This window comes from Ambystoma mexicanum, chromosome 10, assembly GCF_040938575.1.
Source record: "Ambystoma mexicanum isolate Mex_15411 chromosome 10, UKY_AmexF1_1, whole genome shotgun sequence".
NCBI lineage: Eukaryota > Metazoa > Chordata > Amphibia > Caudata > Ambystomatidae > Ambystoma > Ambystoma mexicanum.
Window position 1 is genome coordinate 299,001,103 of NC_090932.1, and position 26,597 is coordinate 299,027,699.

At 45.8% G+C, this 26,597-nt stretch overlaps 1 protein-coding gene across 1 annotated transcript in view; it reads right to left on the reverse strand.

Moving 5' to 3' along the window:
• MYO7B (myosin VIIB) overlaps nucleotides 1–26,597 on the reverse strand; it is a 1,466,289-nt gene that overhangs the window by 1,138,828 nt on the left and 300,864 nt on the right. Inside the window, exon 11 of the mRNA XM_069617875.1 lies at nucleotides 25,900–26,019. Within this exon, the coding sequence (XP_069473976.1) occupies nucleotides 25,900–26,019 (120 nt within the window). The remainder of the gene's footprint in view (nucleotides 1–25,899; nucleotides 26,020–26,597) is intronic.

Sequence of the window (26,597 nt, forward strand, 5' to 3'; positions counted from 1 at the left end):
GCACGAATGATGTGATTAGCTATCTGTTACAGTAGTAGAGACCTTGTGGTTCGGATACAGCAATAGATGTATGACCCCTAGGGTTGGGACGATGGAGTGGATGGGCAATCCCTTGGTTGGGGACAGTGGAGGAGACAGACCTAGGATTGGAACACAGTGCTAGGGGGGAGCATAACTGGAGTAGGAGGAACCAGCATTGTGAGAAAGGAGTCTACATTGGAGATACAACAATCAATGCAAGGCACCTTGATTTGGGATCCCGGGATAGAGGGGAAAACGCCTAAATTAGGGACACAACAGTAAAAGCAGAAACACCTAGATATTGTATACCTGGCAAGTGGGAGAAAAGCCTCAATTGGGGACATAACAGTAGATGCAAAACATCTATATTTGAGGCCCCTGGACAGGGGGGAAATGCCTAAATTGGTGATACAGCAGTAAAAGAAGCAACGCCTAGAGTTGGGGTACCTTGAAAGTGGGAGAAACGCCTACATTGGGGCACAACATTAAATGCAAAGCACCTAGATTTGGGATACCTGGCAAGTGGGAGAAAAGCCTAAATTGGGGCACAACAGTAAATGCAAAACACCCAGATTTCAGATACCTGGCAAATTGGGTTGCAACAGTACATGCAAAACACCTAGATTTGGGATACCTGGCAAGTGGGAGAAACGCCTACATTGTGGCACAACAGTAAATGCAAAACACCTAGATTTGGGATACATGGCAAGTGGGAAGAAAGCCTTAATTGGGGCACAACCATAAATGCAAAACAAATAGATTTGGCGTACCTAGCAAGTGTGAGAAACGCCTAAATTGGGGACACAACAGTAAATGCAAAACACCCAGACTTGGGACACCTGGCAAAAGGGAGAAAAGCCGACATTGGGGACACAACAGTAAAAGCAGCAACCCATAGATTTGGAATGCCTTGCAATTGGGAGAAAAGCCTAGATTGGGGCACAACAGTAAATGCAAAACACCCGAATTTGGGATACCTTGCAAGTGGGAGAAAAGCCCAGATTGGGGACACAACAGTAAATGCAAAAAACCTGGATTTGGGGCACTTGCAAGTGGGAGAGAAGCTTAAATCGGGGACACACTAGTAAAATTAAGTAAAACAAATAAATAAAGCCACCACAGTGATTGGAAGATTATTTACTCGCTGGCTAACTTTGCTGTGATATAATATGCATGTAAGAAGAGTGGTAGGGCTTTTGGAGCATAGTGATTGCTGTATTCCCCCCCCAGACCACACTTAGCTTGTCAGTCGCTGCTGGTTGACGACGGGGTGGCTTTTCAGGCAAACACAGGAAAACAAAGCATGGGGCTGCTTCTTCAGGAGCTTCACTTTGCCCTGGGGCCCTTAGCCAACAGAGCTGCATGGGCGCGGGCTGCCCTGGGAAGGTGTCTTAGAAGGAGTGAGGGAACCAATCAGGTGTTGAGGAAGGGCTAGAGGGCGTGCAGAAAGGCAGAGGAAGACGCCGCTCCGAGAATGGAGTATGGGGGTTGGAATAAGGCACAGCAGCATGCTGGAAAATGCTTTTCAGAACAAAATGGGACTAGGCCAGCAGATTCAGACCAAGGGAGGCAGGCATATGTACCCAGTCGCACCAACAGCTAAATTAGGTGTACAGGTTGATGTTCCAGGGCCCAGACGCCTCCCTAAGGCTTGCCCAGGACAACTGACCAATCAAGGTAGAGGGAGGTCAAGAGGGTGGGCAGAAAGGCAGAGGAGAAGGCAGCTCTGAGAATGGAGTGTGGGGGTCAGAATAAGGTACAGAATAGTGCAGAAAAAGGCTTTTCAAAACTAAATGGCACTAGGCTAGCAGATTCAGACCAAGGGAGGCAGATACACTTACCCATTCGAACAAACAGCTAAATCAGGTGCACGGGTTGGTGTTGCAGGGCCTAGAAGCCTCTCTAAGGTTTGCCCAGGACAACTGACCAATCAGGGGCGTGGGGAGGGCTAGAAGGCGGGCAGAAAGGCAGAGAAGGAAGTGGCTCAGAGAATGGAGTGTGGGGGTTGGAATAAGGCGCAGCCGAGCGCCAAAAAATGCTTTTCAGAACAAAATGGCACTAGGGCAGCAGATTCAGACCAAGGGAGGCAGGCACTCTTACCCGTTCGCACCAACAGCTAAATCATCATAACAATAATTAATTGGCTCTTGCAAAAGTTGCAAGACAGCGCTTTCTGAGAGCAATTATTAGTTGATACTGGCTTTACCAACCTTGGACATTTTTTGGCCAGTTATCAGCACATGAGCAAAATACAGTGGCAGGAGGAGAGGCACAGAAGAGCGCTTCCTTTAATTACCTAAGATACCATCCCTGATTTCCTAAGCCACAGGCCAGGGCGTCTGACTTTGAACTTAGCTTTAACCAGCGTTTTTGCTCTGGGAATTTTTAGGGAGTTGAAGCATGTGCGTTTCCATAGCTGGCGGTAATTAATATACACTGTTCATTATTTATGAGTCACTTGTCACCACGCTTTGAATTATCCCGCTCAAATTTTACCATGAATCTAACTCTTACTGATATGGGTGCTATTGCTTTCTCCGGCCTCTAGAGACTTAATCGAATTATTCTTCATGTGTTTTTAAGCTTTTAATTAACTGGCACCTGGCATCTGAAGGTTGGTTGTTCTTTTGCCTAGTCTAAGAGAAATATGTTGTGTACTTGGGAACTGTTATCTTTTGTTCTATTTTATAGCTAGCCAACCCTCCACTATCTTTGGAAGGGGGCCACGTAGCCTTAGCTTGCACAAGTCTTTGTTTCATCGCCTTCAGCAGACCGATTTTCTCTGTAGCTTCGAGGGGTCCTTGGATTCTCCATTCACTCTAACATGGCTGCGCCTTCCATTTTCTCCCAAATGGCCACTTGTAATTACTACATTTCCGCATTGAGAAAGCATTATGTGTATTCTTATGCAGTTTGCTTTTCGGCGTATATGTTGATTATATGTGTCCTAGTGTCTATTGAATGCAGGTAACATTCTTCATGTCCAAATGCAGTTTGACCTAGTGTCCGTGTGACTTCATGGTTAGTGTGTATCTGCTTCGAGTCTAATGCAGCGAAGTGTGTCAGTTTAGGAGCTAGTGTCAATTGCTTTTGTCATTCTTGGTTACAACATTTCCTTGCCTGCTATAGCATGCACATTCATCATCTTCAATCTTCCCGGGGTAAGGTCGGTAGGGTTGTCTCGGCGAATACCGTCTCCCCTGCTTGCGGTACTGCGGCGGAGCAGAGACAGGTTCCATAAATGGTGCACGTCTTCCATCCCTACAATATTGAGGCACAGGAGGGACAGACCCTATTCATGACATTTTCATCTGTCTCTCGACATTCTCCTTTCTGGTCGAGTAGTCTTTGACCACATCTTTTGGAGGTTCCTCTCCCCTGTGTGGTGTCTTGGGGGTCCCCTCAGGTCACCCGAATATTTTATGTGTTCGTCCACACTCCAGGTCATATAACAGCATTCCCTGTCTGGTTTGCAGAATATCCAGCATCCCACGCAATTGCGGGGATCTCGGGGGTAACAAAATTTGGAACCTGTAGGGATGATAGGACTTTGTTTTAGGCCCAATTAAGGTAGATCATTGGTTTGTGTGTACTCATGTATTCAGGCATCGGGGTGTGGCTAACTGGCCATAGAATAGGACGTGCTGCGTGAGGAGCTCCTGATGATCCGACTCTATTTTTGCCAAAGTTACCTGCTGAAACTGCAACGAGCGCCTAGAACTTAGAGGATCAGGTGTCGGAAGCCGCACGCAAGGTGAAGCTCGCTGGAGAAGTTCATAGTCCCCGAGAATTGTGAGATATACATGTTTTTGTCGGTGCGACTGTGTGGCCACTTCGGCACCAAGATGGCGGCTAACAAGGGAGAGGCCTCCGAGAAGAAACAAAACTGATTCCCCGGAACTGCAGGACACGGCTGCGGTAAATTGCCTGGAGGAATAATACAATAGGGAGATATGGCAGAGTGGTCGAACTAGCACCATGAGAGTGCCTGGCCTGGCATACGCGAATGGAGCCTCGGCGATCTGACCGCAGGAGGAGATAACATTGGACACTTGCGTGACGAGGCCTACGGAAGTTGAATGCGGAGTGTGAGGCCATAGCCCATCCGCAAGACAATCCGAAGTGCCATCTCGAATGCGAGTTAGGAGACCTGGAAGCCGGACCATGGTCGGACCGAGGTCAGTGCAACAGCAGCACTAAGGCGGAGGCATGCAGGAATGGAGGGAAGCGCCATGTCGGCGAAAGGGTTGAGAGTCAAGACCAAGCAACCCACGATGGAGACTTTCACGACAACGCAATGGACCCCCTCAACATCGGTGCAGAGCACGGTCGTGACCCCTGCAGAGGATGCCACCGAAGGGGACAAGCACCAGATCCTAGAGGCTATAACGGGACTAAGTGCTAAATGGGACTTGGCAATGGCGGACCTATGCACAGCTCTAGAGAATAAGATCGATGCTGTAGGTACAGAACTCACCCTGCTACGTCAAGATGTTAGGGCACTTGCAGAAAGGACCAGCGGTCTGGAAAGTGGGGTGAAGATTAACACCGATGTTAGCATGAGCAATGCGAAGGAGATCCATGTCTTAAAACAACAGGTTGCCAACCTGGAAAATTGTGCGGGAGAGGCGGAAGGAAGGGCGAGGAGAAACAACATTCGCGTGGTTGGCCTTCCGGAGGGAGAAGAAGGCCAAGACCCCACAAACTACATTGAAAACATGATCCTACAAGGGATCGGAGCCGGGAATCTTTCACAGGGATTCACGGTGGAGAGGGCGCACCGCGCCCTAATGAGGAAACCCCGGCCAGGGGCCCCGCCAAGACTGATCATCGCGAGGATCCTGAATTACAGGGACAGAGAAAAGATCCTCGAATATTTTCGTAAGGGCGGCACGATAGAGAGAGCATCCACCAACATCACAGCATACCCGGACTAGACGATACTGGTGCAGAGGCAGAGATACAGTTACGTAGCTGTCAAAAGGAGGCTGAGAGCAGCAGGAATCAAATACATGCTTCTGTATCCGGCACGATTGAAAGTGCTACATAAGAATAAAGCGCTATTCTTTGATACCCCTGAGGATATTGTCACATGGCTGGACCTGCAGGGCTGCCCGGAACAAGAAGCGGATCGTGACCGGCAGGATCATACCGAATGAAGACTTAGTAAGGAGGAGGATCCTGATGGTATAGAGAAACTGTAACTAACTGAACTTTGTACGCAATCTGAGCCTGGTGCTCGATTTGGACTGGAATATAGTGAGTGTAACTGTAATTGGTAACGGTTTGCCAATTGTATGCGTAATGTTTATTGAAAGGAGCAACAGAGCGCGGACGACCTACCCCAATAGATTATTAGTTTCAGCGGCCATTAGGGCGGCTTTACCCTACTGAGCCCTGAGTAGAAGCTCGCGCTAGGCAGGGCTAGATGTGGGGGTGCTGAGATCCAGGAATGGAGCTGGGCAACGGTTTGGGAGGGTATTGTTGGCGGAGGGGTGGGTGGGAAGAAGGTTGGGGGATGGGAAGTTGAGTGTGTGTGTGTTTATGGTGAGTTTAAGTTTTGTTTCGAGCCCATTTGGAGGAATCAGTATGTTGTACTTGCGGCGCATGAAGGGGCGTAATCGACCGAGGATCGGGAGGGTGCTATTAACAACCTATGGAGGACCTCAGGATAATAACGTGGAACGTCAGGGGCCTTAACAGCTACCTGAAAAGAAACAAAATCAAGATGCATCTGAAAAGGCAGAAAATAGACATCGCATTACTACAGGAGACGTACTTGACGCGAGAGAAGTTGGACCTAGTTAAGAGAAAGTGGAGAGGGACAGTAGTGGGTTCGCCATACTCTGCATATGCCCGGGGGGTGTTAATCTGGGTGGCACCGCATGTCCCGTTCAAATCGATACAAGAGGTGGTTGAAATGGATGGAAGGATGGCTATACTGCGGGGGCTGGTGGAGAGCAGGGAGGTATGCATAATAAACACGTATGCCCCCAACCAAAACACTGCAGCATATTTCAGAACCCTGTGTACCAATCTTAGTACGTGTATAGGGAGCGCGGTGATCTGGGGTGCGGACTTTAATTGTGTGTTGGATCCTGTGGTGGACAGATCAGACGACAGGGTGGGTAAGCCTAGCCCAGCGGCGAGAGCGTTGCAAATGCTGCTAACTGATTTTGGCTTTACAGATGCGTGGAGGGTGAAACATCCCACTGAGGCAATACTCACACTATTCAGCCCCGCACCAACTGCACACTAGGCTCGATTACGTCTTTGCTACAGCAGATGTGATGTCTGAGATTCCTCAAATCGAATATAAGGCAGGGTCCTCTCGGATCATTCGCCCCGATCCTCGGCTGGCAATATTGCCCCCCGAGGGCAAAGATCCCTACATGGCGCCTCCGAGTGGAGGCGCTCAAAGATCCAGTTTTTAGAGAAGATATAAGGGAAGAGATTACTAACTTCTTTGAAGAGAATACTGGGAGTGTTGATTCTGCGGGCACACTATGGGAAGCTTTTAAGGTGGTGATGCGGGCGGCGGCCATTGCTAAGTCAAGAGGGTTACAGGGTGGGGTCTTGGCTGACCTACAGAGGGCGGAAACTGAGCTAGAAACAGCATTGAAGAGCGATGACGTAGACACGGAGCTGGTACTCCAACTACAGCAACAATGTGCAGGGCATTGGGAAAGACTCTGCAATCTCAATTATAGGAAATTTGTTGAGAGACAGCACGCGGGGGGAGACAAGACAGGCCGCCTTTTGGCCTGGCTATACAAAAGCGAGACCCCTAGGCCTCCGATTAGGACCATTATCAGGGAGGACGGAGATGAGGTGGCCACGCAAGAGGGGGTTAACAAAGAATTTGTGGAATATTACAGAGTGCTGTATGCAGATGATGAGATAGGTGACCAGTGCAAGATAATCGAAACGTTAGAAGACATAGGGCTGCCCAAGATAACCGACGAAGAGAGGGAGGAGTTAGATGAGCCAATCACGTTGGAGGAGTTAGAAGAAGTTGTGAAGCAGTTGCCTAGCTGTAAGACCCCAGGAGCAGATGGGTTCCCCAGCGAATTCTATAAAGTATACAGAGAGGAAATCCTCCCCCCAATGCTGGACATGCTCAATGAAGCGTTTGAGATAGGACGGTTGCCGGAATCACTCAGAGAGGTGATCATAATACCGCTGCCCAAGCCCAATAAACCAGAGCATAGATGTGGTTCCTACAGGCCTCTGTCGATGCTAAATCAGGACAGCAAGATTCTCACGGCTGTCCTAGCAAATCGATTGCAGAAAGTGATTGGTAGACTCATACATCCTGATCAAACGGGTTATGTCCCGAGCAGAAACATAGCGCACAACCATAGGCGACTTCACCGGGTGGTCGAATGGGGTAGTAAGAACGAGGGTGAGATGGCGATAGTGTCTCTAGATGCAGTTAAAGCTTTTGACTCGGTCAAGTGGTCATGGCTATTGGCTGCTTTGGAAGGGTATGGAATGGGGCCGTGTTATATCAGGTGGGCCAAGATGTTGTATAGTGAGCCGCTTGCCAGGGTCCGAACTGGAGCAGTGATATCCGAAAGATGGCAACTTGGCAGAGGCACCAGACAAGGGTGCCCCTGGTCCCCGATGCTTTACATCTTGGCCCTGGAGCCTCTGGCAATCTGCCTTAGGGCACAGTATGAGGGGATTGGCATTGAGGTTGGAGGGGAATGACACTTGATATCCTTGTACGCGGACGATTTGTTGCTGTACTTGCAATACCCAGAAGAAAATCTCTTATACATACTTGAAGTGATGGAAAGGTATGCAGAGTTGTCAGGCATCTCGGTGAAACCCCAAAAGTCTGTCATATTCCCGCTAGGTAGCTATAAGGGGATCCCTGTAGATGGACTGCCGGTGCTACAGGTACCATGGGCAACTAGCTCTTTTCGCTATTTGGGCGTAGATGTATATCACACGGTGCAAGATGAACACAGATACAATATGGAAGTAGCCGTCGAGAAAATTAAAAACAGTATGCAGTTCTGGGCAAGATTGCCCTTGGCGATGATGGGGCGGGGGGCCATGCTCAAGATGTTAGTCCTGCACAGGCTCCTGCATTACTTTAGTAATTTCCCAAACATAATACCCAAGAAGATTTTTAAGTAAATTGAACAGCATGTGTAGGGATTTCCTGTGGCACGGTACCCGAAATAGAGTGGCTTTTTGGAAACTGCAGAACTTTTATGAAAAAGGAGGTATCAGACTGCCCCATTTTGAGGTTTATTATTTGGCGGGACAGTTACAATATGTGGCTAAGTCGCTTTCTGATGAAGTGACCCCTGAGCACAGGGTGCTTGGACAGGACTGCGCCCCGTTTAATTTGAAAGAAATGATCTGGCTGTCCGAAACTGAAATGAGGGGGCGTCCTGAGATGTTGAGGCTTGGATGGAAAATTTGGCGTAGGGCTTGTCGCTTGATGGAAGTCCCATACCCGTGCCTCCCGCAGATACCGCTGGTTGCTTTGACAGGAGGGGACGATCAGCTGAGGGCGATTGTTAGGACCTACTGGGAATCGGTGGGGCTGGCAACGCTAGGCGATGTTTGGCAAGAGGGATCCATTAAGGAGTTTATAGAACTCAACGAAGAGGCGGGGCTACACACGGGTCAATATGTCACGTACATTAGATTGGTGCGGATGATTAAGAACACCTGGCCAGAGACAGTTTTGATAGAAGAACCAGATGCAGTTTTGGAAACAATGTATGATATATCCGAAGGGGGTCATGAGATCTCGAGACTGTATGAGATGGTGATGGCTAAGGTGGGGAAAGATTTGACGCATCTGAGACTGGACTGGGAGGCGGAAGTGGGGGCCCCAATAGAGGATGGGGTGTGGAAGCGTGCCCTGAGTTACCACAAAAAAGTGTCTAGAAATGCCAGATTAAAACAAATTCAGCTGTATGTAACGCATAGGGCATACATGACCCCCTTGAGGATATCTAAGTTCCGAAACGCTGGAATACAAGTGTGTCCTAAATGTAACCTGGACATGACACATATGTTTTGGTCGTGCCCTATTATTAGGTGCTACTGGGGAGAAGTGGCGCAGAAACTGGCTGATAAAGGGGTTACTCTTGTCACAGACACAGCTTGGGCCTGCTTACTGGGCGGGTTCCCTAGGCCGGAAACTCAAACATATTGAGAAACTGAGAAATCTGGCATATGTGCTTGCGAAACGTAGGATCGCCATGGGGTGGAAGAAATGCCACAAACCTAAGGTGGATGTATGGTGGAAGGACTTGCAGAAATGGGCGGAGGCTGAAACGGTGGCATGGCAAGATGCGAGTAGCCGGGCTGATGAGGAGGAGGCGGGCACCCTGTTGGCCTGGAAAATGCCAATAACAGAATTGTTTGGAGTAATATCAAATCCAACAGACTCCGAAGAGAACGAAACCCGGTCGCATGTGCCAAACATTGAAAGAGATTGACAAATGGGCTCACGGGAGGAGGGAGGGATAATGGGAGCAGTGACTACGATAACTTGATGTGTAATTGAACTATTGTGATTATGCTGCTTGTTTGGTTTTCGTTGTTTTGTTTGCATAAAATCAATAAAAGACATTTAAAAAAAAAAATGTATTCAGACATCCAAGTTCACCACTATCTTCATCCCTACTGCCTTTTTAGCAGTCTTTTTACATTGGCTCATGGCTATCCTCACAGTGCAGAATCCCAAGAGTATTAACACTAGTATTGCTATCAGTATCTTGAATGCATTAGCCAGCCAGGAAGGGATCCAGGAAAATAGATACGAGAGCCAGCAATTGTTTAGGACATCTTCCACCTTCAACCATTTGAATGTGGAGATCTGTCAACAACATAATGGCCTCTTGGAGGGTTCAATTTTCGTCATCATGAGCAGGGGTGTTAGTGCAGCAAGAAGGGACAGTTTTTGTGTACATTCCACCCTCCATGGCTGTTAGCAAGTCAAGGAGAAACCTGTTCTTGCGAGCCATGCGACTGATGGCTCTCAGCTCTTGCCCTAATGGCATTAAGGCGTTTTATTGATGTATTGATTGTCTGTAACAGCTCCCATCTCGTAATTTGGAGCCATTTCGCATTTGCAGTGACCTGCACTTTAGGGAGGAAGATGGCAAAGAAAACCAATGCTGTTTTGCTGAACAATTTATGCTCACCTGTTATGCCATTGTAGGCCTCCACTGATTTTGCTGAGAAATAGTTTTCCCTTTTCTTACATGAGAGAGTGGGGGACATTTTCTTCCTCCTCAGGTGTGCTCTGTTTTGGATTTTGCCCTGGATTTCAGATCTTGTTTGTTTGTTTGTTTGTTTATTTATTTATAATGCGCACCATACCCCGGGGCATCAGGGCGCAGAAGATAAGAATATGTTCAACTTAGTTACAGGGTGCATATGTACAAGATATACATGACGAATGTACAAGAGCTTAGTCATATTACAAAGTACAGGAAAATACATAGAATTAATTCCGTACAATGTAGATTACATGATCAAATAGCATATTATTAGGGTGGGCATAATACATCTCCTTGTTGGGATTTTGCTTTGTTTACCCATCATAATGAAGTAGTCTGGCCTTGGAATTATCCTCTTGTTAGACAGAGTGCAAGGTGTGTCAGGCAGTGTACCTTTTTTACAGCTACCTCTGTGGCTATAAAGACCCTTAAGGCGCCCATAGCATAGGGAATAAGGGAACACACATTGCAACTCTCATCTGATGTCTCTCTCCCCACCTTACCTATGTGCTTATACCACATATTATTGGTCACCTGGGCAGAATCGGTCATAAAGGAATTTATGTGTTGGAGGTTAGTGTTAGACTCCTGTTTCATTCTCTTTATCTGTTGGGTTGTACTGGCAATGGGCTGTGTTATTGCATCATCTAAAATAGAGATGGGCATCATGTTAGTATGCACTGGCTTGGGGAAATTATATATAACCACTTCTCGTACTGCGAGAAAAATGAAGAGAAAGCAAAATGGAAAAAAGGCAGCTACAATTATCACTGCTCGTGTGTCCACATGCTGCAAAAGGGCACGGCCATTAAGTGGTCTGTGTGTCAGAAGCCTAAACCTAACGGAATTAAAAAGATTCATCACTTTGCTTCTCCTTTTATGGTATATTCCTATCAGTGGATACCTTTACGTTGAGGTCAAGTTACCATTAGCTACAAGAGAAACTGTGTCCTGATCGCCTGAAGGATTCTATCAAAAATAAATCTAGTCTTGGGAGCTACTAATAGAGTGAAAAGAGGTACCTTGGTTGTCTTGAAGGCACAGTAGCTATCAATTATAAAGACAAGAATTGTGTACAGCAGCACTCTTAGAGATAACATCTAGTACTGATTTCTTGTTCCCATTTTCTTTTCTTTTTTCCGATATAGCCAATGCTTTTATTATACAGGTAAAATGTTCTTAGGGAACTAGTTCTTTTGAGCCTGTTGATCATTGTGTAAGAAAAGACAGTGACACAGTATATTATTGGCTCTCATTCGCAGGTTGTTTTCTGCTTCTTGCTGCTGACCTCGTCTGGACTCCCGTCACCACTTCTTCTGGTTCATCATCTGGGGCTGGTGGCAGGTTGGTCTTGCCTTTGCAGGGGTTGATGTCTCTGGGGTGCAACTAGGCACCCCTTCCTGGTACTTAAATGGAGGTGGAAGTAACTTCTTCTACTACAAAGAATCCTTCAAACCTTGGCTTGTGCCAGGTTTGCACAAAATATTTTACATAAACAGAATCACCAATTTATAAGGCAGGGGTTGAGGTAAAGTCTGCAAATCAAGCCTGCCGGGTTTGTGACTGTCGAGACATAAATGAGACACTTGCGGTCATCACAGCCAGGTAGTCATGCATTTCGGTTCTGAGAACACCAGCAGTACTAAGGCCATCCGTTTGCGCTCTAGTGGGAGGTGAAAGAGGTCTCTGCATATGTGGCCGTTACAATTTTGGAGCATATTTAGCTAATCGATATGCAAATGCTGAAAAGGTCTGGTGGGTGGGGTATTGTTCCTCTCAATACTTGCTGCGTTAGCCCTGCAGTGAATTTCTGCACACTGCACAGTTACCAACAAAAGCAGCAACATGCTCAGCAAGGTTAGGTGTGAATCACTCCTCCAAGATCAGGGCTGCAAGACTCTCTCGTGTCATGTGTGCAGGATAGTAAAGATGGTCTAATGCTACTTTACACTTAGAACTCCATAAGGTAACTAATTTAGACAACTTCTCCTTATAATAGACCTTTACAGCATACCAATGTAAGCTCACTTTACATTACAGGAATACTTCAACCATACACACAGACAGAGGATGGGTACCCATTACTTCACACTGGCACCAAAGACAGTGCAGCAAAGATGTGTTTGAAATAAATCAAGAAAATGTTGGAATCACTGAATATTGACAAATTATGTTCATTTGTCACAAGTTGTAGCTCCTGAAGAAGAGAGTCAACTCTCGAAACACGTAGAGCCTGCATGATTAAAAGTCATTTATTTTAAGAAAATTACATGTATTATGTTAATACGTTTGTAAATGCATAAGAAGTGTTGAACTTATTAACTATGAAAACTGAATAGTTAACCTCACTTACTTCTCATTCAAGAATTTGTGAATACATTGTGTTTGTTTTAAGTAGACAAAACGTGTCTCAAAGAAATCACATTGAATGTCGAAAATTATATTATCTCTATTAAGTCTTGACTGATAGGTTACCTTCAGTATTGACAGGTGAGCAGGGGACGGGAGTACCCATCAGATGATGGGTAATCTACTTTGTTTCTTGTTACATTACTGACTTACGATACCAGAGTCATTCATATCTCCCCCGCACCCTTACATTCACACTAAATTGTACTTTGAACATTAGAAGAGGACAGAAATCAGGTGACAAAAGATTGGAGTGCTCTGTCTCAGTTAGGCAGTTCAGTATAGTTTATCGTCCATTCTTCTACTGGCTCTGCTATAAGCATTGCTGGGTTCACCACTCTACCTCTCACTATCTTGATTGCTGGGTTAGAAAGGATCACCTCGTACCCAGATGCCCTCTGTGTTGTCAATGTGCTTTTGGGTTTCTCAAGAATGGCGAAAAGGGCATGCTCCACATATAGGGCCTCATTACGACCCTGGCGGAAGACCATGGTGCTATTAGCACCATGTTCCATGCAGGTAAGTTACCGATTCCGCCATGGAGAAAGGGGAAGTTACCACCCCATTACAAGGTTGGCGGGCGGTAATTCCCCCTTCCTCCATGGCCATTCCCCATTCCCATTTTTGCCCCATAGGGCTCAATGTGAATGGGGAAGGCGCTAAGTATGGTGCCGCAAATTGCAGCACCGTAATTAGCACTAAGGTCCCTTTGCGGGTCCCTACTTTAACGGCTGGTCTACACCAGCCGTTAAGGTGGGGTCCCGCAAAGGGACCTCGTAATTAGGCGCTAATAGGTTAACGGCGCCGCAGCCTTTTACGGCGCCGTTAACCCATTAGCGCCTGGGTCGCAATGAGGCCCATAGTGTTACTCTGCAGCCCATTGTAATATTTGCTGACTTCTCAATCGCTAAGGCTTGGCAGCCAATGATTGTACACAGGGGTAATGGCCCCTCATCACTGGGTCTAGAATCCCACTGTAACATGCTCGTGGCTTGTGTCCCAAAGATGTCGTCTGTGTAAGTACTGCTGTCATTACCATCCCATTTGAGTGCAAGAACAGAAATAATTCTGCACTATAATCAGGAATTCCTAAACCTGCCACTGTGCATATTGTTTCTTTTAAGTCATTGGATGCTTCATTCATTTCACCTGTCCAGGCTACACTGCTGTCGTTCTTCTGAGCTTCTTTAAGAACTATTAAAAGGGGTCTGACATGCATACTATAGTCAAAGACCCACGCTCTGCAGTAATTGCAGAGACCCAAGAATTGCTGCAGTCCTCTTACTGGCTTTGGCTGAGCAGTCTTCATGATTGCTTCTGCTTTTTCAGGGTTCACCTTTCTTCCTTCTTAAGATATCAATTGCCCAATGTACAAGAAATCCTCCTGGCAATAATGTAATTTTTCCTTGTCCACTTTATATCCTTTATCTGCTAGAATTGTCATCAGCTGTACTGAGTCTTGTCTACACTGTTCTTCAGTCTCACTGCACACCAAAATGTCATCTACATACTGAACTACTGTGCTGTCAAGGTGGATGGTTCCTAACTCCATCTGGAGGACTTTGTTAAAGGATAGTTCCGGGACTTTTTTTTTATTGTCCCTACGGGTCGGCCATGTGTTTGTAAGCATAAATCGGTAGATCGTAGGAAACTTTCCTATGGACCTTACCCGACTTTTCGCCCATTATCGCACTCGAAATCAGCCTCCATTTTGTGATAATCCTATCATTCCGCCGCATCGACCTGGCTCACCTGCCTTTGCGGCACTAAATCAAATCCCCCGCCCCTGAGCCTGACATCAGCAGACGCGTACTGCCCATTTCAAGCACGTCTCGTGTCAACAATCGCTGCGCCTCAGCTATTGACGTGTTGCCATGGAAATGGCAGGACGCCTCTTTCCCCAATAAGTATAAACAGACCGTTTCACAACATACAGCAGCAGATTTTCGATTCCATTCCTCTCTCTGTGTTACTTTGAGTATTCTGTGACTCGTTTCAGTGCTCTGGTCAGCTACCTTCGCCGCTTGTAGCCCGTGTGAACACCTGTACCATCTCTGTAAATTATTTTACTATCTTTACCGCACAATGGCCACAATAATGCCGTATATGTATGAGCCCGAGTACACCGAGGAGGAACTACTGGAAAGGCAAGCACGCGAAAACGATGGGGATTCGGACGGCAGTTGGGAGGACCAGTCAACGGATGAAGAGCCTGGACCATGTCGCATGGACGGCGTCTCCACCTGGTGCACGTGCAATCGGTGCGAGCTAATGCCAACTGAGGAGGAGAACTGCTGCTGCCGTGAAAATTCCGGGTGCTTGGCCTACATTTCGGAAAGCGAGCAAAGTCTGCAGGAAGGCGAGCAAAGTCCGCAATGCATCACCGAGCTGCCAGAGTTCAGGGAAGCCTGCCTCTCACGGACAGTGTTGAGGATGATGATGGTGCTTATGCACGAACTTCGTGGCACTGTTCGTCCGCGTAATCCGAGTAACGAGTAAGTATACTCTGTTTGTGATGTCAGTGATGCCACCACTATTTCATGGTCGTCTCCCACATATAAAATTACATTTACATATCATTCGAACGCATGTAAATTTGTTCCATATAGTGCATTTTCTAGATATAATTTTTTTCTAAGAAAAATGACATGTGTTACCTGAATCGACATTGATAAGAAAGTTTGGTCAGTTTAATACAGTTTGCATCTTTTTTTTTCACAGGTGGTACAGGCTGGTGGCCTATCGTTGCTTCACTTGGTGGCTTCACGGGAGGCTCGGACACCGCGTTCAGAGAGTAATACCTGCCTGTGCGGTACTTGCCATTAGACAACATTTCCCCAGTGACAGTGGACAATACCGCGGATTTTCCCTCGATGTGCTGCAACCTCAACTTTACAATGTGTAATGTTTATTATTTATGTTTAATTAAAATCTAAAATAAAGCCCAACATATATTTTAACAATGGTTGTTTTGATTTTTTAAATGAATCTAGTGTATATTCTCCTGGGAGGGTGAGGTATTTATAAACTCACCCCCCTGCCTTCCATGTAGTAGATCCTGCAGCCATCCTCTTACATTCAGTTAGATGGCCTCTCCTTGGTGAGGCCCTGCGGCAAACGGGTCTTGTCTGCACGACCACCGCCCCGATCCACCCCCCCGCCCTATCAAAGGCAGTTCGCACCGGGGTACTTGTGCTGGCAAGTGGAGCTGTCAGGGAGCGATAAAGGCCAAGAGGTGCCAAAGACCATGTACACTTCAAAGTGGTCTATAGAGCATGGGTTGTTGTTCCCATGTCTACCTCCAGACCCCGTGTCTCCTGCCAAGCATCCCCCCTCACGCTGGACGGCCCCCTGCAATCCACATAAGTGTGTCTCCATTCACGAGTCTTCCTGTGTCTTGTCTGCACGACCACCGCCCCGATCCACCCCCCGCCCTATCAAAGGCAGTTCGCACCGGGGTACTTGCGCTGCTGGCAAGTGGAGCTGTCAGGGAGCGATAAAGGCCAAGAGGTGCCAAAGACCATGTACACTTCAAAGTGGTCTATAGAGCATGGGTTGTTGTTCCCATGTCTACCTCCAGACCCCGTGTCTCCTGCCAAGCATCCCCCCTCACGCTGGACGGCCCCCTGCAGACCGCATAATGCCACGACATATACACGTCATTCATTCACAAACACACCCCTGTTTCGAATTCTTTATAACCCACTTCATATTTCTAATGAGAACTTCTTTGCGCTTTGCTAGTCAACCCGTGAAGGTGCTGGTTATCTGCTCTTCGTCTCTGTGAACTTCCGTGACCACTTTGAGCAAACTCGTCAGTTTGCAACCTGTGAACTGCTCCCTGTTCTACGACAAGAAACTACTCTGATCCCTGCATCTAACTGTTTGTTCGTCAAGGTAAGTCCATGTACCATAATCATTTTGCGTCCAATTTTTTAATTTATATCTATTTGCTAGTAGTCATCAAATTGCATCCATGTTTTCTTTTCGTTCACGACAGTACATGCAAGGAACTAGTCACATGTTCTGAGTTTAGTCAAATTACTTTTTCTATTTTTTGAAAGTTATTGAAATACTTATCCGCATGTGAATAACGTGTATAGTTCCAAGAACCAAAACGGACCTTGCATTGAACCTTTTATGTGTCATTTAATGTTTTAACACATTGGTATTCATAGAGAATTGTTGATCTTTACTTTTCAGAACTTTCCATAATGCCTGCCTGTTCCATTGGCGGTTGCCCTTCGAAGACCCATAACAAATCTGAAGGTACTATAATGCATGTTTTCCCTAAGACAATAGATCAGATAAGAGAATGGGTCCGATATTGCGGATATCCAGCCTCTGAGATAGAAAGTAGAGTCCTAGAAGTCTTTGCGGACAAGAGGGGTGATCGATACCGCATCTGCAGCAGGCACTTTAGCCCAGACATGTACTCCACATCATTGCTAATAAAGAAGAAAACACCGCGAGCGAGGCGAAAATTGCTCTCAACCGCTATTCCCACTCTATTCGTCCACATCCCTCCACTGGTGAGTCAAGTTTACGTATTTATCTCTCGGCATTGCGGTAGTGTGTAGCATTAGCTAACAATAATTTCCCCATTTATGTATCCACTCAATATGAAGGCGGAAGATTCTCCATCCGTGTCGTTATTGCAGTCATCAGCCACTTCAAGCGCCTATCGGGTAATCTTACTTAGCTATTCTGACACTGACTTGTTTTAGGCATGTAAATCAATAGTTTTAATTGATCGTGTAATTATTTTACCTAATGGTACACCACAGTACTCGTCCTCTAGTCTTTGTTTTCAGTTATAATTATTGTTATCCAAAATAATGCAAGTACTGTCTTTCAGGGAGATGCTGAGGAGTCCAACGCATTGACGACAACCGTAGATGTCACTCAGATGCTCGAGGTACGTTTCCGGACAGTTCCATCGATGGAGATCATCAGATCTTGCATTCTTGTAGCGTGATTGTTACACACAATGTTTCTTTCGTTTTTAGCCATTGGTATGTCCTTCTGTCGTCGCCCTCCTATGTGTCTTCTTTTTTCAATATTGTGTTCATTACTAATGAAAGTCCTATGTTTCAGGGAGTCGATGGAGCATTAGTCCAAGAAGAAGGGGGAGCATGCAGTTACGGGTCGGCGCAACAGCTTGCAGAAGTGTGCACCGCAGTTACAGCGTCCCTTGATGTTCTTATGCATTTCGAGGTATGGATACTGACAGATCAATCATGCGAGATCAAATGACGTGATTACATCCGCTATACTTCCTTCTTTATTAACGCAAGTACTATGTTTCAGGGAGCTGACGGAGCTTCTTCAACAAGAACATCACCCCTAGTAGTTGATGCAGATCTCTGGGTGGTGACACTTCCAACGATGGAGCAAATCGAATCATATTTAGATATCCATTATTTATTTTAGACAACTGATCATTTGTGCAGGTCTATTTAGATGAGCCGTTGACGCCTGCAGAAAGTTTATGTTCTTTTAAACAAAATAGAAAACCATACTAATGCAATTACTGTGTTTCAGGGAGTTGCTGAAGCGTCATCTTCAATAATATCATCAATGGAAGTCTATGCGGAGCCCGAGGTATGGATCTTGACAGTTCAATCTAACTAGATCAACAATGCGTGAACTATTGTCGTTTGAATGTTCTACACAATGCGTTCATTCGTGTTTTGCTATTGAGATGTACGTATGGGTATTGGTCCCCAAGTACATTTTGTGTTTTCAATATTATTATACATACTAATGAAAGTTCTATGTTTCAGGGAGTCGATGGAGCCTCAGTGAGTGATGGATGTGCTTATCATGAAAATATAGTCGTTGCAGCGCGAGAGGAAGTGGACACATGCACACACGAGTCGGAGCAACAGCGTCCAGATGTTGAAGTTCGAGGAAAGAAAGTTTCAAAGAAAAGAAAGCAAAAGAAGGTTAGTGTCCTGTTCACTATATTATGTTGTCTTTCACTGTCAATAGTTCAATACTGTAAGTTGTGTTTAAACTGAACATCCCTTTTCTAATCTGTCCTCTAGTTGCGAGTGGGTGTAAGAACTAGATCTACACAGACAGTGAAGCGAACGAGAGATGTTGCTTGTCAAACCTTTTGGCAGGGACTTGAGACTGGAGATGCATCGTGCCAATGGGAAGAATATGAAGTGATTGACAACGGAGCTATACCACCACCAGCCATTGATAGTGAATGTCCTCCTGGTAGTTTGGATGCAGTCGTAGATCAATTCACAGAATCCACACCCGCAAAAAATAAGAGCGCGCGAAAGTTGAAGACATTGTTTTTTTCTCCCATCTCCGGACAAGGAACAGATGTTGCAATGGAAGAGAATGAAGTGGACGACAATGAAACACCATCAATATCACTCAGCATAGCGGAAGACGATATCAGAGATTGTACCTTTCATGCGAGTGACATGTCCTCAACGTTACAGGCCGAACCAGCTGGGATGCAGAGTGACAGTATAAGGAAAGAGGCCAAATTCATTGTATTCGATAGCTGTTTGATGGATATTATTATGATGATGAAATGTGGGCATTGGGTTGGTGGGGAAGTATGTGGGGAGCCATTGATTAATGTGACTCGTGCAATTCGAGGCACTAACCTTAAAATACATGCCACCTGTACACAATATCATCCGTTCGCATGGTCTGCACAACCCATGCTGGGGCAACTGCCAGCAGGCAATCTACTTTGTGCAGCGGCCGCACTTTTTAGTGGTTCAAGTTTTAAAAAGTTACAGTATTTCTTTCAGTTTGTGGGAATCCATTTCATTGCGAAAAGTCAGTTCTACAAATACCAAACCGATTATCTATTTCCAGCCATCAGCGAAGCTTGGAGAATGGAAAAAATGTCAATGGAAAGTACATTCGCGGGCAAACGCTTCAGGCTAGCCGGTGATGGACAGTGCGACAGCCCAGGATTTTCAGCCAAGTACTGCACCTACCACTTTCAGGACATGGAAAGTAAGAAAATTGTGAGTTCGGTGGTCGTGCAGGTGTCACAAAGTACATCCTCAGTGGCCATGGAGAAAGTTGGCTTTGTAGCATCATTGCAAGAACTACAATCGCGGGGAATGGTGATCGACCTGATAGCCACGGACAGACACGTTTCAATTGCCAAGACAATGAGAGAAGAGTACAAAAATATAAATCACCAATTTGACGTATGGCATCTTGCAAAAACAATCAATAAAAAATTGTCGGCTGCAGGAAAAAAAAAAGATATGCAAGGTATTTCACAGTGGTCCAAGTCAATCAGCAACCATCTTTGGTGGAGCTCAAAAACATGTGAAGGGTCGTTGGAAATTCTACTGGAAAAATGGCGGTCAGTAATGTTGCACTGTAGCAACGTACATCGATGGTCGACAAATGAGCATTTCCACAAATGTGAACATGGCCATTTGTCCACAGAGGAGGCACGGAAGAAGAAGTGGTTGATTCCTTCATCACCCACTCACAAGGCCATTGAAAAGATTGTATTTGATAAAACTATAACAAGAGATTTGAGGGGACTCACGGAATTCTGCCACACAGGAGATTTGGAGGTGTTCCACAATATGTGCCTAAAGTACAGGCCCAAAAGATTGCATTTTGGCATGGAAGGCATGATAAATCGGACTCTTCTAGCGGTCTTGGCACATAACCATAATGTTGGCCGTCAACAAAGTAGGACGACCGGAACTTTAGGGACGCTTCGCTACAATAAGGCCTTCACTAAAAGAAGTAAACAATGGGTGATCAAACCAGTGTTTGAGGATATGCAATATGAATTTATTGAGAGACTTATCGTAGATGTCCTCGATAGGCACATACATGGAGTGGTGAACGAACCTATGCAGGGGACAACTGCATTGCCACCCAACATTGCCTCTGTTCCATGTCCACCTAAAGCAGAGCTCATTGAGAAATACACATCACGGTTTAAATGATTGTAATTTGATTGTCTGTTCTCTCGAGTCTCCTCATGTTGCAGGCCCATTGCAATTAAACCAAACAGTAATATAAATCATTTTTACAAAAATTATAGAATGTTTCCGTATTACAAACACATGGCCGACCCATAGGGACAATAAAAAAAAAGGCACGCAGACAAGATGCCCTTACACTAACTGCAGCTAACTAAAAATGTGTGCTCGCTCAAAGTGAAGGTCAGCTGCTTTGATGTTTTGCTCGGGTGGCGGAACGGCCCACAACCCAATATAAGGTTCTATTGTGATTTGACCTTGACAGGCCGGGACCATCCTGAAAGACTAAGAAAAGATAATGAATAAAATTTCAGAAACGAAACGATGAGCCACGTTCATTAGAAGAAGTAACGTCGGCAAAGAAGGAGTGGTGTTTCGGGTCTGCCCTACACAGAGACACAATGGAAAATGCAAATATAATGTAAGTAACTTTTGATGAGTTTATACCGCAATTTCATTACTATACAGTGGCTTTAAAGACGGGTTCAGTTGTACTTGTTCGTTCTATGTGGCATATTGTTTTCTACCGCGCACTATCTTGAGGAGAAACATCTGCTTTTACTGAAGCACCTCAAAACCTTCCTCTTTGCTTCTGCTTTCTCTCTCCCTCTCCCCTGCTACAACTGGTCCACTGTCTGCGACCTCGGTCCTGGGCCCTTCCACTCTCCACCTGCACTGCCTCCCTGTCAACCCCTGCACTGGGGGACTGTCTCAGTATCCTACAGCCCCCCCTTCCCAGCACTTGTTCTGCACTTACCTTGCACTTGCCACCAGCTGGCCCTATTTATTTATTATTTTATGCTACTTACCTTGTACTCCACTCCCCCCCCCCTCCATGCCTCGCCACGCCTTTAAACACTTATGTACACCCAGTAGCGCTGTCCTCGCTATGAAATGAATAATTTTAATAAGGATCTGATGGTGAGACTAATTTCATTTTTTATGTTTTTAGGTACATCATTCACTACTGTCTGTGTCACGAGTACCAGACACCGGCGGACGGCTTCTACAGCCGCCAGTTGCTTCTCCGCGTGAACAACGTTACCACCCTGACCATTTTATGGGACGATCGCCAAGTACAAGTATGCCCTTACGCGGTACTAACGGTTAGATGCAACATACCTACCGTTGTGGTGGCCTAGTGCCTCGTTGTTGGAACAGCCATGCGATTATCAGTGCGACCGAAGAGCTTATTTTTATCGTAAACCAACACCCTGTGTACTGCACACGAACATCGCTTCCCTCAAGACGAACTAATTTGGATCGAGAGCAAAGAAAAATGCAAATCGCTGAATATTCTCTAAACATTTGATGTCCAATAAACGTACTTTGCCAAATGTACAATCTTGCCGTTTGCTTTTAAACCACGGTTTCACATTCCGAATTGTGGTGCTGTATTGTGAAATGCTCTAAGACCCTGTGTACAGCAAAGGACCATCGCGTTCCTCAATACGAACTTTTTGGAACATGAGCAAATAAAAATGCAAATCGCTGAATATTCTCTAAACATTTGATGTCAAATAAATGTACTTTACCACATTTACAATCTTGCGGTTTGATTTCAAAGTACAGTTTCATATTCCGAATTGTGGTGCGCTGTATTGTAAGCTGATCTGTGTTGATTTCCGGGGTCTGTGTGGAGTCGCGTAGAAGACGCCTGGGCGCGTTTGCCTACGCAGCTCAGTCACGTCACGGATAGAGGGGGGGAATATGAATGTTTTGATAAAGTCTGTTTCAGGGGCGGGGGATTTGATTTAGTGCCGCAAAGTCAGGTGAGCCAGGTCGATGCGGCGGAATGATAGGATTATCACAAAATGGAGGCTGATTTCGAGTGCGATAATGGGGGAAAAGTCGGGTAAGGTCCATAGGAAAGTTTCCTACGATCTACCGATTTATGCTTACAAACACATGGCCGACCCGTAGGGACAATAAAAAGAAAGTCCCGGAACTATCCTTTAAAAATGCATGGGAACTCACAGCACCCCTGTAGTAAACGGGTATGGGGGGATTGAAAAGAATGCATCTTTTAGATACATTACTGTGAAACATTTGGCTTTGGGTGGAATGTTACACAATATCGTAGCTGGGTTTGAAAACAATGAGAATTCTACATAAACAATATTGTTTTGGGGTGTAAATCCTGAATAAATCTCCATGACCCCTCCAACCTCCCGTGATTTCTTCACACGATACACCGCTGTATTGAAGGGAGATTCTGATGTTACGAGTATCCCTTGTTGCATTAATACAGAGATTGTCTCATAAATGCCCTCATCTGCTTTTCTCGATATGGGGTACTGTTCACACTTGGTAGGATTGCCCCTGGTTTTAGTTGAAATTTTACTGTGCCTACTCCTTTCTGCAGGCTAACGTCATAAGGACTGCTGCTCCATAATGTGCCTGGTACTTGTGCCAAATCGTCTTGGAATAAAGATAGTGTCTTTTTTAAGTGCCATCCTCTGTGGCACTTCTCTTGTTCGCAATTTTCACCCAATACGTGAAGCTTATAGAGAATACCACTTCATCATCTGAGCTGTCGTCTTTGAACAATTCCTCATCTGTCAGGTCAGTTAGTCTGTGTCCTTCTTCCAAAGCAATTACTGCTTGCCACGTCTTCCCTTCGTCATCATTCACGTGTTCCCTTCCTCATCAGTCCCGTGAATAATCACCCATTCTTCCCTCGCTATGACTAATTCTAGCTCTAAAGGAAACACATGCCCTTCCTCTTCATCCATGGGAATCTCTGGCCTGAACAGATATTCTGCGGGTAGCCGCAATACCTTGGCCCTTATCCCAAGGAGCCTTGCTAGCAAGTGGTCTAATCCCTCTTCCTCGTGGACAATAATTGTATTCTCCCCTTCCTGCAAAATTCCCTGCGGCCATTGGCTGTACCTTCTGTGTGTCCTGTGTAACCACCCCCTCTCCACTTATCAACATAGCTCCTTCCACAGAAAACGTTGACATTTTTTTCTGAACTAACTTTGCTTCTTCTAGTCTGCTCTCTTCAAGCTTCTTTCTTGCTTTCTCTTGTAATAGTCGACAATGGTGAACTATCGTCAATTGGATTTCCGGCCACGGTTTTGCTTCCATTCCCACTAATTCCAGTGGGAATCTGGTGGTGTTATGCTTAATAAATCACCTTGTTAGATCTGTGACTGGAGGCAGGGCAGAGAACTAGTGGGTGGGAGAGAGGCGGAAGCTGTCCCAGCAAGTCTAGCTCAGTCCTCATAGAGTGCCTTGCTCATATTTTTCAAGCAATGCTCTGCTAGCCCAGAGCAGAAATGTGCAGCTGCTCTTTCAGACACGTATCAATGTGTGCAGTAAAAGGGCGTGGATATAGAAAGAGGGGCATGGGTGGGTGTGGGCAGGAGAAGTGGATTAATTTGTCAAAGCTCTAAAAGTAGCACTGTAGAGCAAGCGTAAGTCTCACCCAAAATGCAGGCTTCATGAAGAGCCTGTTCTCAACTCTGCCTATGCGTCAGCATAAAATATGTGCTGAAGCTGAGCACTGCCAAACCCTTGCAAAAATGAAGGGCTATCAGATAGGCATACCATCACCTTCACCCTACAGCTCCCACAGTTTGAGACTAAGAGCAGCATCCAAGTCTGCAAGGCCTTTTGCATTGCAACACTGCAGCAGCGCGATCAACGGGAAATAAGTGTGCAGGACCTACCTGCGAGGAAGCAAGGGGCAGGTGGCACTCACAGATCAAGATCCAAGCCCAGGTCCTCATTGCGTTGTGATGCACTCTTTGCTGCAGGGGAAGGCAGGCTCTGGGTGGGGAAGCTGGCGGCAGGCTCTGGGTCTGGGAAATGCAGTACCATCCTTCAGGGAGAAGCGATGGGGGGTCGGATTGTGGCAGTGGCCCATGTCTGCAGGTTTCCCGCTGCTCCCCTCTCCGGTCTCGGATTCAGGAGCGGTCCCGTTGGTGATTCAGCATATTGTGATGGGAGCAGACCACAAGGAAACCCAGCCAGCCAACCTAGAAGGCGGCCGTAACGCCCATCACCTTCCGCTCTCAAATGGTCGCTGATCACACAGAGACCCCTTACCATGCCCGATGTCCGCCAGCAGCACAGTGAGCAGCAGGCTCCAGGCAACCTGGCACTGCCCCATATCACAGTTTGCAGATGTTGCAGCCGGTCACACATCTATGAACGATACGGCACGTTCCACCATTGGGAAAATGAAAAGAAAATGGAGGCCTGCCTCAGTCTCCTTTGAGATCACTCCGCGGCTCCAACAAAAGTCACACAGACATGTGATATGTGACAGTACTCCTGATTGGTCAAAAATACATTAAACAAGCCACTATTGGATTCAGTCCACTTAGTACTACAAGAATTAACACTTTGTGCGTTAGGAATTGTATGGCACAGCATTTTGTGTTGTCATGCCAACCACAAACGCTGCTTCTTGGAACCCCTTTCTTCTTGTAGCAATGTTTTGGCAAAATGTGGTGGCTTACGCCACCAAAAAGTGCCAAAACAAAAAGAAAACAACAGTATCTAACATAGTCTAAGAGGGTTGGAAAAAATAAATAAATGGTAGCTAGAAGAATGACATGTATGACATTTCCTTTGGGATGATAAATACTTGGACGTTTTTGCCCATCCGCCATTAGCACTCAGACTGTTGGAACTTTTTATTGCTTTCCTATGAAAATTAGGATGTATACAGAAATCCTATGGACAATCACATGGTAAAAGCTGGGGAAGCGGTGGGGAGGCCTTGGATAAATTGTCACTACTGCATGTTCTTAACAGGACCTTTATCTACTAATACGGCTGCTGCAAGCTGGCCACCGTATAGGTTATGGCTAACCCTTTCCGAGTAAGCTCTGTATACAAATATTCTCAGTTTGCATTAGTAGTTGTATTTTATTTAGCTTATCTAGTGGGACCACGGAGATGTCAAATAAAGCTTGCTGTCATGATGTCATCAAATGTTCCTCTATGTATGTTCACAGTTGGTTAGCAATCTTAAGTATGACATGGCTGGGGCCTTAAAGAGTGGGCATGTTACTTCTCAATCTCTACATTTCATAACCATTTACTGCAGGTTGAAAGATAACACCCTTTGCTGGTAGCATTGTGGCTTTGCACACTTACATGTTTTATATCAAAAAGATGTGCCAACATTTTTAAGAGAGAGCGAAAGAGAGAGAGACTGAGAGCAGTATGCGCAAGTGAGAAAGACAAAACAGAAGTAATTTTACCTTGAGTAAGGCGTCACGCCCATCGGAGGCCTGGGCAGTGTTGAGAGGCATGGACACACGCTCACCACGGATGAGCATAGAGTGCTTGGTCAGGCCAGTCTGGAATTCTGCTGGGTTCACCTGGTGTCACAAACAGCAAATGCCGGGCATGTCAATAGAGAATCCACATACAATCTGCGTATTTGCCATCATTCCATATTTTACTCATAAAATGCTGTCTAAAGTTTCTAAACAGTACGTGCGACTACTGTGCGGCTGCATCTATTTCCTACAATTTAGCTTAGAGCTACCAATTAACAACGCTACTGAATATTCTTGTAATTTAAAAGTACACTTACTATAATTTTAGAATGCCTGAAATACGTCAGCGACCACAGTAGAATAGAGTTCATTTGTAGCGTGCTTGGTATGATTTCAATCCCATAGGGCTAGATTGTGAGTATGGCGCTAATGGATAAACAGGCGGAATTTCATGAAAAGGTCATGAAAACCACCTGCATGTAAGCAGAGGTCTTACCCCCACTCACAATGGCACTAATGGTGCAGCCGGTATTACCACATCTGGTAATACTGCCATTTTTTGATGAAGTCATGGGTCTTTAGAGTGGGGAATAACTGAAAACCTATCATCAGGCGGTGAATTAGCGTTACCGTTGGTGGTAATTGAGTTTCAGTTTGACGGAATTAGCACCTTTTTT